This window comes from Mobula hypostoma, chromosome X1, assembly GCF_963921235.1.
Source record: "Mobula hypostoma chromosome X1, sMobHyp1.1, whole genome shotgun sequence".
Lineage (NCBI taxonomy): Eukaryota > Metazoa > Chordata > Chondrichthyes > Myliobatiformes > Myliobatidae > Mobula > Mobula hypostoma.
In genome coordinates, this window is record NC_086128.1 from 23152306 (window position 1) to 23169710 (window position 17405).

Consider the following 17405-nt stretch of genomic DNA (forward strand, 5'->3'; position numbering starts at 1 on the left):
TTTGATGATAAAAAGCCATTTTTGTCTAGTTTTGATGATGGTTATTTGTTTAGACCCAGTCAACACATGTGAACTTCACATATGATTCCTGCTCTGCTCATTTTGATAACTTAAACATTGGTGTGGAATTAAATGGCAAGACTGCCATTTTTTGTTGAAATTTTAAGTCCCAGTAACTCATTTCTAGGACACAAAGTATCAGGCAACTGAGTGTCAATTTGAAAATGTTAGTTGAAACATATAAAGGTTTCAAGATCGAGCAATGAAAATAGAGCAAGAGGAAAGGGTAGTATGGTAGTATAGGACAAGGAAATATGTGTAAGGGAGTTCCATCTCTTATGTTACTGTGTAGGCTAATTAAAATGGCTTCTTTGTTATGTTATAATCGGGAATGCTTCTTTGTTATGGTAAACGCTGAGAAAGCTTTGCGCTAGCAGCTTGTTGTGGGTTAGAGGGTGATAAGAGGATGCTATTAACCAATTGGGATAGTTGTTATGATTTTGGTGTATCTGGGAGATTTGTATGTGCGGGGTTTTGGGGCAGAAGGCGGGAGAGCGAGACAGAGGATGGACCAGGTGCTGTGATGTCCGCTAACGGGGTCGGACCCTGAGGAGGGCGTTCGGCGAGGAGATGGAGACGGACTCGGACTCGTGTGGAGTGTCTGGTCGACCACTGTTGTTGGTCCCAGGCGGCCGGTCGAGGTGACCCGAGGGGTCGCAGGGTGAAGAAGGTTCTTGAGCTCCAACTGTTTTGTGCATGAAGAGATTGAACTTTGATAAGTGTGACGCCTTTTAATTTCCTTTTATATTTTATTCTCTATTAATTATAATAGTTCCAGTAATATCTATAAACTGTAAATCATTTAATTGTATTTGGTGTATTGTCTGTTATTTGGGCGGGGTGGGGTACATCACACAGCATCCACACAAACATATTACCCAGTTTGGTGGGGCCAAGGGTTGTTTCCCTAGACGACAGCGAGCCGAGCGACCCTGAGGGTAGCCAGGGGGCTACATATGGAAAGAATTGGTTTGAAGTTCCTGGAAATTGCCTGAACTTAAAGCCCTTCTGCCCCGCCCCCCAGCATGGTAATAACAAATTCAAAGAATGTGGGAGAGAATGTGATAAAAATTATAAATGCCAAAATAATCTGCAGGGGAGTTGATGGGAGATTTGATATGACAGCACACCACCATCTCCTTAAGGGCAATAAATATTCACATATCCTGACAAAATTAGAGTCAAAATTTGGCTACCAATACAATACTTACCTTCTGTGTGATACTGCTTGATATACTGGCCATAGCAAAACTCATATGTCCACCACTCCTTGACCTGGGAGGAAAAAAAGGGAAAAAATAAACACCGTGTTAGAGTGATTTTTGGGTTTAGGTCATTTACATTTAGCAAATGGCTTTGGCTACCAGTCTTCTGTTCCTTGAAAATGTATTGTGGATTTAATTTGGAACAATTCATTTCCGAAAAGCTGTGAATCCCAGTCCAAAGACGATGCTGGCGTCTGTGGGATGGATGTGAACCAGGTGTGAAGTTTGCATGTAGTTTCAAAGAAAGCATCTATACTTTGTAAATATGGAACTTTCCTTTGTGTTTGGCAAATAGATATCCGGCCCCACGTTAGGCCAGCAAACCTTTCCACCGAAAGCGTCTCCATATGATGCCTACTGTATCTTCAAAGTTGCTGGTGAACGCAGCAGGCCAGGCAGCATCTCTAGGAAGAGGTACAGTTGACGTTTTGGGCCGAGACCCTTCGTCAGGACTAACTGAAAGAAGAGCTAGTAAGAGATTTGAAAGTGGGAGGGGAGATGCAAAATGATAGAAGACAGGAGGGGGAGGGATGGAGCCAAGAACTGGACAGTTGATTGGCAAAAGGGATATGAGAGGATCATGGGACAGGAGGCCTAGGGAGAAAGAAAAGGGGGAGAGGGGGAAAAACCAGAGGATGGGCAAGGGGTATAGTGAGAGGGACAGAGAGAAAAAGAATGTGTGTATATAAATAAATAAATAACGGATGGGGTACGAGAGGGAGGTGGGGCCTAGCGGAAGTTTGAGAAGTCAATGTTCATGCCATCAGGTTGGAGGCTACCCAGACGGAATATGAGGTGTTGTTCCTCCAACCTGAGTGTGGCTTCATCTTTACAGTAGAGGAGGCCGTGGATAGACATATCAGAATAGAAATGGGACGTGGAATTAAAATGTGTGGCCACTGGGAGATCCTGCTTTCTCTGGCGGACAGAGCGTAGGTGTTCAGCAAAACGATCTCACAGTCAGCGTCGGGTCTCGCCAATATATAGAAGGCCGCATCGGGAGCACCAGACGCAGTACATCACCCCAGCCAACTCACAGGTGAAGTGTAAGGAAGGACTGTCTGGGGCCCTGAATAGTAGTGAGGGAGGAAGTGTAAGGTCATGTGTAGTACTTGCTCCGCTTACAAGGATAAGTGCCAGGAGGGAGATTGGTGGGAAGGGATGGGGGGACGAATGGACAAGGGAGTTGCGTAGGGAGCGATCCCTGCGGAAAGCAGAGAGGCGGGGGGAAGGCAAGATGTGCTTAGTGGTGGGATCCTGTTGGAGGTGGCGGAAGAATATGTTAGACCTGGAGGCTTGTGGGGTGGTAGGTGACCACCAGCGTTCACCAGCAACTTTTATGTGTTGCTTGAAATTCCAACACCTGCAGATTTCTTCGTGCCTACGGTATCTTGTTTTGTCGAATAAAGCTGCTGCTCTGTATCTACCAGTAACTCTCTCCGGTGATTTCATTCACGCAACAACACACCATTTCAACAAGGTCACACATATTGTTCTAACTTGGAAATATATAACTGCTCCTGTTCAAATCGTGAAACTATTTACCCAAAAGCAATGTGGGAATATCTTCGCAAACATGAGGAATTCTGCAGATGCTGGAAATTCAAGCAACACACATAAAAGTTGCTGGTGAACGCAGCAGGCCAGGCAGCATCTCTAGGAAGAGGTACAGTCGACATTTTGGGCCGAGACCCTTCGTCAGGACTAACTGAAAGAAGAGCTAGTAAGAGATTTGAAAGTGGAAGGGGGGAGGGAGGAGATCCAACCCAGCACGGATGAGAGCTGGGATCTCTCTCTCCTTTTTCTCCCTCTGACTATACCCCTTGCCCATCCTCTGGGTTTTCCTCCCCCCTCCCCCTTTTCTTTCTCCCTGGGCCTCCTGTCCCATGATCCTCTCATATCCCTTTTACCAATCAACTGTCCAGCTCTTGGCTCCATCCCTCCCCCTCCTGTCTTCTCCTATCATTTTGGGTCTCCCCGTCCCACTCCCACTTTCAAATCTCTTACTAGCTCTTCTTTCAGTTAGTCCTGACAAAGGGTCTCGGCCCGAAATGTCAACTGTACCTCTTCCTAGAGATGCTGCCTGGCCTGCTGCGTTCACCAGCAACTTTTATGTGTTGTGGGAATATCTTCATCACAGGGATAGCAGTTCATGGCAATCAAAATCTAAGAGCAATAGGGATTCACATTAAATACTGATCTTCCCAGATATACCCCATACCCCAGGAACTAATAATAATTGATATCTTCAATAGTGGTGCATAGTTACATTCTTCAGGAGTTAGATAAGGAAAAAAAGCAGTTTGAATTGCACAGTTGTTAATGGAAGGGCCAGTGCAACAATTAACAAGAGCAAAAGAGGAACACAAATCTGAGGCTTTATAAGGTAATGGTCAGACTACATTTGGAATATTGTGAGCAGTTTTGGATCTCTTATTTAAGCAAAGATGCACTGGAGAGTCCAGAGGAAGTTCACAAGAATGATCCCAGAAATGAAAGGGTTAATGTATAAGAAGCATTTGATGACTCTGGACCTGTAGTCACTGCAGTTTAGAAGAATAAGGGGGAGAGCTTGTTGAGATCTACCAAATACTAAAAGACCTAGATAGAGTGGATGTGGAAAGGATGTTTTCCTACAGTGGGGGAGTCCAGAACCAAAGAACCCTCAAAATAGAAGAACACCTCTTTGGAACAGATGAGGAGAAATTTCTTGAGCAAGATGGTGGTGAGGCCAAGTTATTGGGTAGATTTAAAGCACAGATTGATAGGCTCTTGATTAGTGATGGTTAAAGTTTTTTGGGGAGAAAGGGGAAGAAAACAGGAGAATAGGGTTGAGAGAGATAATAATTAATGATTGAATGGCAGAGCAGACTTAATGGGCCCACAGAACTATACTTCAAAGCAGTAAATGTCCGAGGGAGAAGAAAGTCAAGTAGGGGGTTGATGAGGGAAGTTATCCTTCCAAGCATTTTAAAATGGTAATACATATTCTGATCTGACAGTATACAACAATATTCACACAATTTTAAAATGAGGACAGTGAATGGGTAAAGCAAAAAAGGAGGGGAAAGACATGAGAGGCGAAGACTAAAAGATCACTTTAAAAGATATAGATAATTCAGCTTAATTCCATCCGTAACAACAACTTCACCTTTACAAGGCAAGGTGCTGAATGCATCGGCTTCAACAGTTCAGAAATGTCTAGCCCAGTGTAAGATTGCTCTTCATCTTCGGAGTCCTGCTGAAACTTCATCGCTTGAGCTGGCAGCTTGCACTCATACATCTGCTTATATTTTGAAGAAACTATTACAATATCATCCGATTTTGACTGTGGAAGAAAGAAAACAGCAAGTTTTAGATAGCAGTAGCAGTGTGAAATTATGTCAAAGTCTTGAACCAGATGGCTGACCAGAAACATGAAAATGTTACGGCAAAACAGTGAAATAATGAAAAATAAGCTTGTTAAATGGACTTCTTTTATTTTTTAATTCATTTTATTATGTGATAAAGTGCAGGATAGGCCCTTCGAGCTGCATAGCCTAGCAACCTGACAACCCGATTTAACCTGAACCTAATCGGGACAATTTACAATGACCAATTAATCTACCGGGTATGTCTTTTGACTGTGGGAGGAAACCAGAGGACCCAGAGAAAACACACGCATTCCACTGAGAGGGACGTATAGAGACTCCTTACCAAGTATACTCTTTATACCCCTTAAAGAAATGCAGAAATGTCACACTGGAAATTCCATTAAGTTGCCCATAATTCTCAGTTCTCACACTTATAAGAGAGAACTGCAAGATGATCAACATACATCAAAGTTGCTGGTGAACGCAGCAGGCCAGGCAGCATCTATAGGAAGAGGCGCAGTCGACGTTTCAGGCCGAGATGTTAGTTGCATTGATAAAATGGTTACATTACAGAAATTATTTTAAAAAATGCAGATGCACAATACAAAATGTGCATTTTGCTAAATAGAAATGCTTCAGCAAGGCGCACATTCTTTGAAAATCTCTTCCTTGAAATTTCTCTGTCATGTCCTTCCTCTCCTGTGGGTACAATCCTGAAAATTCTTTCCATAGACTCCAGTTGCTCTCCCACTGTGATCATTTATGCCAGGGGTGGCAAACCTATGGCACGCATTTCCAAGATGGAAAATGCAAAACTTTTGTTGGCACGGGGCATGCAGTGCCACCCCTTGATTCTTTAAACCCCATTCATAATGATCATCTTTACTGCCAAATGAAATGGAAAATGATGTTTCACGACACAAAAGCAGCGAGCTGTTTTCACCGGAAGAAGAGGAAGAAAGAAGCAGAATTAAGGTTCAGGAAGCAAGGATCAGACAGATTGTTACAAGGTGGCCAAGAAGGAACTTTAGAATGGACTTAGGAAAGTTAGAAGGGGGCACGAGAAGGCCTTGGCAAGCAGGATTAATGTTCTACAGGACCCCACCAAAAAACATCAAACCGTTGTCTCCCATACCATCACCGCCCTTATCAACTCCGGAGACCTTCCATCCTCAGCCGCCAAACTCATAATTCTCACACCCTGTACCACTCGGTTTCACCTCCTCCCCAAGATCCACAAGCCTAACTGTCCCAGTAGACCCATAGTTTCTGCCTGCTCCTGTCCCACCGAACTTGTATCTGCCTACCTGGACTCCATTTTGTCACCCATAGTTCAGTCCCTCCCCACCTACATCCGGGATACATCCCATGCCCTCCACCTCTTCAATAACTTCCAGTTCCCCAGTCTCAACCGCTTCATTTTCACTATGGATGTCCAATCCCTATACACCTCCTTTCCCCATCAAGAAGGCCTCAAAGCCCTCCGCTACTTTCTGGATAATAGACCTCACCAGTTCCCCACCACCACTACCCTCTTCCAGTTAGCGGAACTGGTTCTCACACTCAATAACTTCTCTTTTGGCTCTTCCCACTTTTTTCAGACCAAGGGTGTAGCTATGGGAACTCGCATGGGCCCTGTCATGCCTGCCTCTTCGTTGGTTATGTGGAACAGTCTGTGCTCCAAACCTATTCTGGTACTGCTCCCCAACTTTTCCTTCGGTACACTGACGACTACATTGGTGCTGCTTCCTGCACCCATGCTGAGCTCGTCAATTTCATCGACTTCCACCCAGCCCTCAAATTCATTTGGTCTATCTTGGACACTTCTCTCCCCTTTCTCGATCTCTTGGTCTCCATCTCTGGAGACAGACTGTCCACTGACATCTTCTACAAGCCCACTGACTCTCATAACTATCTCAACTATACCTCTTCCCACCCCACCACATACAAAAATGCCATTCCCTATTCCCAGTTCCTCTGTCTCCGCAGCATCCGCTCCGAGGATGAGGTTTTCCGTTCCAGGACATCTCAAATATCCTCTTTCTTTAAGGATCGTGGTTTCCCTTCTGCTGTCATCAATGATGCCCTCACCCGCATCTCCTCCATTTCCTGCACTTCGGCCCTCACCCCATCCGCCCGCCACCACAACAGAGACAGAGTTCCCCTTGTCCTCACCTACCACCCCACCAGCCTCCGGATCCAGCACATTATCCTCCGCAACTTCAGCCACCTTCAACAGGACCCCACCACTAAGCACATCTTTCCCTCTCCACCCCTCTCCGCCTTCACAGGGATCGGTCCCTCCGCGACTCCCTGATCCACACGTCCCTCCCCACGGATCTCCCACCCGGCACTTATCCCTGTAAGTGTAAGTGCTACACCTGTCCCTACACCTCCTCTCTTGCAACCATTCAGGGCCCCAAACAGTCCTTCCAGGTGAGGCAACACTTCACTTGTGAGTCTGTTGGGGTCATCTACTGCATCCGGTGCTCCCTGTGCGGCCTCCTCTACATCGGTGAAACCCAACGCAGATTGGGGGACTGCTTCGTCGAGCACCTCCGCTCTGTCCGCCACAACAGAAAGGATCTCCCAGTAGCCACCGGCTTCAACTCTGCTTCCCACTCCCATTCAGATATGTCCAGATATGGCCTCCTCTACTGCCATGATGAGGCTAAACTCAGGTTGGAGGAGCAACACCTCATATACCATCTAGGTAGTCTCCAGCCCCTTGGTATGAACATAGAATTCTCCAACTTCTGGTAATTCCCTCCCCCTCCCTTCCTCTATCCCTATGTCACTCTGCCCTCTCCCCCAGCTGCCTATCACCTCCCTCATGGTTCCACCCTCTTCTACTACCCATTGTGTTTTCCCCTATTCCTTCTTCACCTTTCCTGCCTATCACCTCCCTGCTTCCCCTCCCCCACACCTCTTTATCTTTCCCCTTACTGGTTTTTCACCTGGAACCTACCAGCCTTCTCCTTCCCACCCTCTCCCTACCTTCTTTATAGGGCCTCTGCCCCCTCCCCCTACAGTCCTGACGAAGGGTTCCGGCCCGAAATGTTGACTGATCGTTTCCACTGATGCTGCCCGACCTGTTGAGTTCCTCCAGCGTTTTGTGAGTGTTGCTTTGACCCCAGCATCTGCAGATTATTTTGTGTTTAAGGTTGTACACATGCATGAAGAACAGGACGATGACTCTAGTAAGGATAGGATAGATCAGGGATTTTAAAGAAATGTGCCTGAAGTCAGATGAGGTAGGGGAGGTCCTTAACGAATATTTTGTTTCAATATTCACCAATGAGATGGACCTTGATGAATGCGAGGTCAGTGTAGAACAGGCTGATGTGCTGGAACATGTTGACATTAAGATGATGTGCTGGAACTTTTGATAGGATAGCTATGTCCATAGGGCCAGGCGGGATATAACCCATGTTACTACAGGAAGGGAAGAGATTACTGCACCATTGATGATCTTTGCGTCCTCACTGGCCATAAGAGTAATACCAGACAATTGGAGGGTGGCAAATGTTACTCCTTTGTTCAAGAAAGGGAGTACTGATAACACTGGGAATTATAGACCAGTGAGTCTTACTACAGTGGTGGGCAAATTATTGGAAAGGCTTCTTCAAGGCAGGATTTATGAGCATTTGGCAAAGCATTGTCTGATAAGGGATAGTCAACATGGCTTTGTGAGAAGCAGGTTTAATCACGAGCCTGTTTAAATTCTTTGAGGAGGGACAAAACAAATTGATGGAAGGTAGAGCAGTGGATGTAGTGTATATGGATTTTAGTAAAGCATCTGACAAGGTTCACAATTGTAGACTTACTCAGAAAGTCAGGAGGCATGGGATTCAGGGAAACTTGGCTATGTGGATTCAGAATTGGCTTGTCCACAGAAAGCAGAGGGTGGTAGAGGATGGAGCATATTCTGCCTAGAGATCAATGGACTTTAGTGTTCCACAGGGACCTGTTCTGGGACTCCTATTTGTGATTTTTATAAATGACTTGAATGAGGAAATGGAAGGGTGAGTTAGTAAGTTTTCAGGTGACATGACAGTTGGTGGTGCTGTGGACAGTGTAGAAGGTTGTTGTAGGTTACAATGGGACATTGATAGGATGAAAAGCTGGACTGAGAAGTGGCAGATGGAGTTTAATCCAGGGAAGTGAGATGTGATTCACTTTGGAAAGTCAAACTTGAAAGGCACAATACAGAAACAGAAACACAGAAAACCTACAGTACAATACAGGCCCTTCAGCCCACAAAGTTGTGCTGAACATGTACCTTAGTAAAATAGAGGGCTATTGGTAAGCCTAGTAATTTCTAAGCTCCATGTACCTATCTAAATGTCTCTTAAAACACCCTATCGTATCCACCTCCACCACTGTTGCCGGCAGTCTATTCCACGCACTCACCACTCTGAGTAAAAAAAACTTACCCCTGACATCTCTGTACCTACTCCCCAGCACCTTAAACTCATGTCCTCTTGTGGCAACCATTTCAGCCCTGGAAAAAAGCCTCTGACTATCCACATGATCAATGCCTCTCATCATCTTATACCCCTCTATCAGGTCACCTCTCATCCTCCGTCGCTCCAAGGAGAAAAGGCCGAGTTCACTCAGCCTATTCTCATAAGGCATGCTCCCCAATCCAGGCAACATCCTTGTAAATCTCCTCTGCACCCTTCCTATGGCTTCCACATCCTTCCTGTAGTGAGGCGACCAGAACTGAGTGCAGTGCTCCAAGCGTGGTCTGACCAGGGTCCTATATAGCTGCAACATTACCTCTCGGCTCCTAAATTCAATTCCACAATTGATGAAGGCCAATACACTGTATGCCCTCTTAACCACAGCATCAACCTGAGCAGCTGCTTTGAGCGTCCTATGGACTCTGATTCTCCACACTGCCAAGAATCTTACCATTAATACTATATTCTACCATCATATTTGAATATAGGGTTAATGGCAGGATTCTTAATAGTGTGGGGGAACAGAGGGATGTTATCCACTTCCATAGGTCCCTTGAAGTTACACTGTAAGTTGACAGGATGATTAAGGTGGTTTATGATATGTTGACCTTCATTAGTCATGGGATTGAGTTCAAGAGCTGCAAGGTAATGTTATAGCTCTATAATACTCTGGTTAGATCACACTTAGAGTTTGTGTTCAGTTCTGATCACCTCATTATAGGAAGGATGTGGAAGCTTTAGAAAGGGTGCAGACGAGATTTACCAAGATGCTGCCTGGATTAGAGGGGATGTCTTATGATGACAGGTTGAGCAAGCTAGGGCTTTCCTCTTGAGAGAAGGAGGATGAACAAGAGGTGTACAAGGTAAGAAGCATAGATAGAATGGACAGCAGACATGGTCAAGAGGTTTAGTTGTTGCTCAGACCAAACATCAGAATGGGGAAGAAATGTGTTACTTTGATCGTGGAATGATTGTTGGTACCAGACAGGTTGGTTTAAGTATCACAGAAACTAGTTGCTCTCTTGGGATTTTCATACACAACAGTCTCTACAGAGAATGGTGCAGAAAAAACAAGCAAAAAAAAACATCCAGTGAGCGGCAGTTCTGTGAGAGAAAATGCCTCGTTAATGAGTGGTCAGAGGAGAATGTCCAGACTGGTTCAAGCCGCATGAACAAAGCACAAAGAATATGACTGGCATTTCCGAAGTGCTTGCATTGAATCCTCTAAACTTAATGTTATATCAACCCTACAACATTGATCTGGGGTTATTAAGCAGCTGACAGTGGAAATTTACCTGTACTTTTCAAATATATGGAGCAGACATCCCTCTACTTGCGTAGAAAATATTTTACTCTTCAAGATTAACAAACTGAAACACAGGAAATTCAAACATGCATTTTCAGAGATCATAAAATGCATTTAATCAACCACCAACAGGAATAGCTGTCTCAGAAGGTCTTTTACCTTGATTGATTTTGGTTTCCCTTCCCATGTTTACATGTCTGATTTGGTATTAGCCAGAATCTGCTTTCACAAACACATTCCCTTCATCATCAATTCTTCGTTTAAACAAATCATTTGTAGATTCCAACTGAATTTTCATCCTTAACTGTTTCAATCCACAGATATAGTCAACATTTCTCTCATTATGTTTTACAGCATCCTGACAACCAGTTTCACAGACCAGTACATTTGTGCTCGTGAAGCCCTCTCCAACAGCACCAACTCATCTCACAAAGTTGTTCTGATCCACTGCCCTTCCTCACATGCCACTTTCTCTGGTGTTTCAATCCTCAGCAACCATCAAGAGATGTTGAAACTTAATCCTTAACATTTGAAAACATGAGAAACGAACAAAATGTTTGTTTTTCCAAATGTTAAGGATTGCAAGTATCAACAACTCTTGATAGAATCACTCATCCAGATTTATCTCCCTTTTCACTTTTCCCATCTCCTTCCAATGGCAGCAGGTTTCTACTACCCTGTCTGGCCTTCCACTCCAAACAATTGGCCCTCAGACGTCTCAGCTTCATTGCATTGCAGCTGCACTGAAATGAACTGCCAAGCCTGACATGATGTTTTTCTGCTACCTTCGTACTCTAATATGAATCTTCACCTTGAGTGCTCGCACCTTCAAAGCAATCAGGGTTCAATTCTCACCGCTGCCTGCATGGAGCTTGTACCTTCTCCCCGTGACTGCATGGGTTGCCTCCGGGTACTCCAGCTTCCTCCCACATTCGAAAGACAAATGGATAGTAAGGGTTAGCAAGCTGTGGGCATGCTATGTTAGCACCAAAAGAATGGCAACACTTGTGGGCTGACCCCAGCACAATTCTCAGACTGTGTCAGATGTTGATGTAAACAATGTACTTCAGTGTATGGTTCAATGTATATTTGACAAATAAAGCCAAGCTTAACTTTCTTGAAATTCTTAACCCTATTTCAGGAGAAGGGCTGGTGATTGTTAACCCACACAAGCCCACAATTCTCACAGCATACATTTTCAAAGTTCTAAGCAGATTTATTATCAAAGTACAGATATATCACCATATACTACCTTGAAATTCATTTTCTTGCAAGCAGTCACAGTAAATAAAAGGAAAAAATAGAATCAATGAAAAACTGCACACAACAACCATTGCAAAAGATAAACTATGCAAATACAAAAAGAAAATCATAATAAATAAATAAAGAAGCAATATATATCAAAAAGAGTTGCAGTGTCCTTGAAAGCGAGTCTATAGGTTGTGGAATCAGTTCGTGTTAGGATGATTGAAGTCATCCCGTGGTTCAGGAGGCTGATGTTTGAGGGATAATTCAACCCATCAACCCAGCTTCCTCCAAAGATTCTATTCTATACTCCCAGTTTCTCAGTCATAAGTACAACTGTCCAGACAATGACAATTTCTATACTAGTGTTTCCAATGTTCTACCCCCCCCCCCAAATCCTCAATTGTACAGTCCCTCCAAGTTTCCACACTTATTTTCATTCCTGTTTCTAGGACTAGGAAGGAAGACTTTGCATTCCACCAGCCTTCCCATGCAATGCATTATCCTCCATCAGATCAAACACTTCCAGCACGGTGCCACAAAATGTATCTTTCCCTTGCCAATACTTCCTTACCATTTAGAAGTCCTCCACTCTACTCCATCCATTTCAACAAATACCAACTCATCTCATGACACTTCTCACTTTGTACCTCCTCCTTTCTCACCACCCAAGGCCCTAAATTATTCTTCCACATGAAGCAGCAGTTTACTTGTACTTTTAAGTTAATACACTACACTCACCATTCAGGACCTGGTCTCTCTTCTCAGGGAAGGGGAACTTGATGCAGATTGGCAATGATTTTACCGAACACCTCCATTCAATTCTCAAGCACAACCACAAAGCTTCCAGTCCCCAAAAGATAATTCTGCACTGCACCCGACTGATCACTGCCCCTCTGCCTCCTACACTGTTCGACAGGAACACAATACAAGCTTGAGGAATAGCACTTCATTTTCAGACCGGGGTCATTTCAGTCTTCTGAACTCAAGAGTTCAGTAATTTTAGATAATACACATTTTCATCATTTCCCACTTAGTTAATTTCAGATTCACCACTTACACTTCACTTAAATCTTACATCGTCTTTCCTGTTGTCATTTAATTTCTTGTGCCTTCCATTTCAGCACAATCTTCCTTTTATCCTCTTTGCCCCTCCCAACACTTCCCCCCCCACACCTTAATTGATTTAGCCATTTCTAACTATGAACAGTAATTGAGCTGCAACTTTAATTCTGTTCTCTCCACAGATACCAGCTGACCTATTATGCCTTGTATGACCAATTAACCTTCTAAGCAGTGCATCTTTGGACTGTGGAAGGAAATCAAGAGTACCTGGAGGAAACCCACAGGCACACGGGAAGAATGTACAAACTTTCTTCCCGATGATGATGAAATTGAATGAGTTGTAATGAGTCCTTGAAAGTGAACCTGCAGATTGTAGAATCAGTTCAGAGTAGTGATGAGTGAAGTTATCCATGCCAATTTGATGAGCCTGATGGTTGCAGGGTAATAACTGTTCCTGAACCTGGTGGTGTGGGACTAATGCTTCTGTACTTCCTGCCCGATGATGGCCACAAGAAGAGGTGATACAGGAGCCTGAAGACCCACATCAGCAATAGTTCTTCCCCTCTATCATCAAAATTCTGAAAAGTCTATAAACACTATCCCATTATTCTTTTTTTTTGCACTATTTAGTAATTTATAGTAATTCTTTGTCTTGGCACTGCACTGCTACTGCAAAACAACAAACTTCATGTCATACAAGTCAGTGATAATATACCCAATTCTGAGAAAGGGCATTAGCATCTCACCCCATCAACTGCACAACCAAATAGAAGGCAGCTGCAACAAAAGTTCACTTGTTGTTGAAAATTAGATTAGAGACTTTGAGGGGGACTCCCTAGGGAGATAAAAATAAATCATTGCCTCTATCATTAGAATCAAGAACTATTTTGAATTTCATATTTGCTTAAGACTTAGACAGCTGTCATTTGGCCCATTTACTCCATGCCAACTCTCAGAGTACCCTCACCCCAAATTTCCCTACCATCATATGCTTATCAGCTCCCTCCAAATTCTCTTGGCGAGGAAAGGTAAAACAGCCATTTAGGGCCGAGATACAGAAAATGTATTTTACACAAGAAATAATATTTTGGAATTCTTCACATCAGCCATATACAGTTCCCTCAGTGTCTAAGAATCTGAACACATGGGGAATGTTCAAGAGGGAACAAGGCACAGGATCAGCTAAGATCACACAAAGCAGGTTTGAAAGACCATATGGCCTACTCTTGTCTTCCTCTTTCTTAAATGCTGGAGGATGGAAGATGTCACTGAAAGAGGAACACCTCCCAGACTTCTGTGGACCCTGGCTGCTAATCTGTGGATAGGATTAGCATATTATCACAGTGTCAAGTTCATACAAAGTCATAGAAAAGTACAGCATAGAAACAGAAACGGACTCTTCAGCCCATTTAGTCCATGCCAAACTATTTAAGCTGCCTAATCGCATCTACCTGCACCTAGGCCATAGCCCTCCATACCCCTCCCATCCATGTACCTATCCGAACTTCTCTTAAATGCTGAAATCGACCTCACATGCACCACTTGCACTGGCAGCTCATTCCACACTCTCACCACCCTCTGAATGAAAAGGTTTCCCCTCGTGTTCCTGAAACACCCTGGTTTCCTTGGTTGCACAAGTCTAGGGAAGACAACCTCTGGCCCCGCCAAACTAGTGAGATTGAGGCACAAGCCCCCACCAAGCCCCGGTTTGTGTGGATGCTGTGTCATTTGCTACCCTGTTACCAATTAGTGCCACAAAATAACAGACAGTACACTGCATACGATTAAAGGAGTTATATTTATGAATCTTAACTAAAGGGTTAGTAAAGAATAACAAAAAGAAAAGGGCCCATTCTAATTAAACAGTTAAATGTGCACAAGTTGGAGCTCATCTTGAACTTCACTGTCACTCACACGCTGGAGCCTCGTCAGCATGAACACCCACACCACCTTCTGGACATTGCTCGCAATCTATCTCAAACAAACGGATCTCCCACCGGATCGTGTGGTTCTCCCCAGCATCTTCTCTCTCCATCTCTCGCCGAACAAAAACTCAAAACCAACCTTATTGTCCCTCACCAAGAAAAAAAAACCTCCCGCTAATTAGATGGTACACATTCTACATCATCCCTCATCTTCAACAGTAACCCAAACAAGTCGAAACGAAACAAGCTGAAAACAAGCAGCTCTTACAGAACTGCCAAAATGAAATACATATAGCATAACAGTAAAAATATGAACCAGGGCATTACATTCCCTTTAAACTTTTCAACTTTCACCCTTAATCCATGACCTCTAGTTGTAGTCCCACCCAAGCTCAGTGGAAAACTCCTGCTTGCATTTACCCTATCTAAACCCCTCACTTTTTGTACACCTCCATCAAATCTCCTCTCTATTTTCTATGTTCCAAGGAATAATGTCCTAACCTATTCAATCATTCCTTACAACTCAAGTCCTCCAGTGCCAGCAACGTCCTTGTACATTTTATCTGTACTTTTAACATTATTTGCATCTTTCCTGTAGGTAGGTGACCAACACTGCACACTAAACTCCAAATTAGGCCTCACCAACATCTTGTACAACTTCAACATAACATCCCATCTCCTGTATTTAATACTTTGATTTATGAAGGCCAATGTGCCAAAAGCTGCTTTACGACCCTATCTACCTGTGACTCCAACTTTCAACGAATTATGGACCTGTATTCCCAGATCCCCTTGTTCCAGCGCACTCCTATGCCCTACCATTCACAGTGCAAGACCTACCCAGGTTGGTCTTACCAAAATGCAACACCTTACACGTCTGCATTAAGTTCCATTTGCCATTTTTCAGCCCATTTTACCAGCTGGTCCAAATCCTGCTGCAGGCTCTGATAGACTTCCTCACTCTCCACTACACCCCTAATCTTGGTGTCTCATCTGCAAATTTGCTGAACCAGTTAATTACATTGTCATCTATATCAGTGATCAGGATGATAAACAACAATGGACCCAGTACTGATCCCTGCAGCACTCTTCTAGTCACAGGCCTCCAGTCAAAGAGGCAACCATCTACTACCACTCTATGGCTTCTCCCACAAAGCCAGTGTCCAATCCAATTTACTACCTTATTTTGAATGCTGAGCAATTGAACTTTCTTGACCAACCTCCCATGTGGGACCTTGTCAAATGCCTTACTGAAGTCCATCTAGACAACATCCACTGCCTGCCATCATCAACATTCCTGGTAACTTCCTCAAAAAGCTCTACAAATTGGTTAGACATGATCTACCATGCACAAAGCCATGCTGACTATCCCTAATCAGTCCATATCTATCCAAATACTCATATCCTGTCCCTTAGAATACCTTCCAATAACTTTTCCACTTGTGATGTCAGGCTCACAGGTTCCTTGTTTATTTTTATAGCCTCTCTTAAAAAGCAGAAAAATATTGGCTATCCTCTAATTCTCTGGTACCTCACCTGTCACTAAGGAATATCTCTGCTAGGGCCCCTGTAATTTCTGCACCTGCTTCTCACAAGGAGCACCTTTTCAGGCCCTTGGAATTTATCCACCCCAATTTGTATCAGGACAGCAAACACTTCTTCTGTATGGGGTCAATTACCTTGCTGCTGTTTTGCCTTACTTCTACAGGCTGTGTCCATTTCCTGAGTAAATATAGATTCAAAGAATGCATTTAAGATCTCTCCCATCTCTTTCGGCTCCACACACAGATTACTATTCTGATCTTCCAGAGGACCAACTTTGTCCCTTGCTATTCTTTTTGTTCTTAACATATCTGTAGAACCCGTTAGGATTCTCCTTCAACTTGTCTGCTAGGGCAACCTCATGCCTTCTTTTAGCCCTCCTGACTTCTCTGAAGTGTTCTCGTGCATTTCTTATACTCCAGAAGCACTTCATTTGCTCCTACCTGCCTATACCTGCTAGGCACCTCTTTTTCTTAACCAGTGACTCAACATCTCTTGAAAACCAAGGTATCCTAAACCTGTTATCATTACCTTTTATTTTGACAGGCATATACAAGCTTTACATAGAATACATAGAACAGTACAGCACAGTACAGGTCCTTCGGCCCACAATGTTGTGCCGACCCTCAAACCCTGCCTCCCATCTAACCCCCCCCCCACCTTAAATTCCTCCATATAACTGTCTAGTAGTCTCTTAAACTTCACTAGTGTATCTGCCTCCACCACTGACTCAGGCAGTGCATTCCACGCACCAACCTCTCTGAGTAAAAAACCTTCCTCTAATATCCCCCTTGAACTTCCCACCCCTTACCTTAAAGCCATCTCCTCTTGTATTGAGCAGTGGTGCCCTGGGGAAGAGGCGCTGGCTATCCACTCTATCTATTCCTCTTAATATCTTGTACACCTCTATCATGTCTCCTTTCATCCTCCTTCTCTCCAAAGAGTAAAGCCCCAGCTCCCTTAATCTCTGATCATAATGCATACTCTCTAAACCAGGCAGCATCCTGCTAAATCTCCTCTGTACCCTTTCCAATGCTTCCACATCCTTCCTATAGTCGGGCGACCAGAACTGGACACAGTACTCCAAGTGTGGCCTAGCCAGAGTTTTTATAGAGCTGCATCATTACCTCGCGACTCTTAAACTCTATCCCTCAACTTATGAAAGCTAACATCCCATA

At 43.9% G+C, this 17405-nt stretch overlaps 1 protein-coding gene across 2 annotated transcripts in view; it reads right to left on the minus strand.

Annotated features, from left to right (window-relative positions):
- os9 (OS9 endoplasmic reticulum lectin) overlaps window positions 1-17405 on the minus strand; it is a 75535-nt gene that overhangs the window by 40105 nt on the left and 18025 nt on the right. For both annotated transcript variants that reach the window (XM_063037308.1, XM_063037307.1), the window contains exons 2-3: window positions 4477-4653; window positions 1272-1335 (exon numbers count right to left, since the gene is read on the minus strand). In XM_063037308.1, coding sequence (XP_062893378.1) covers window positions 1272-1335; window positions 4477-4653 — 241 coding nt within the window. The remainder of the gene's footprint in view (window positions 1-1271; window positions 1336-4476; window positions 4654-17405) is intronic.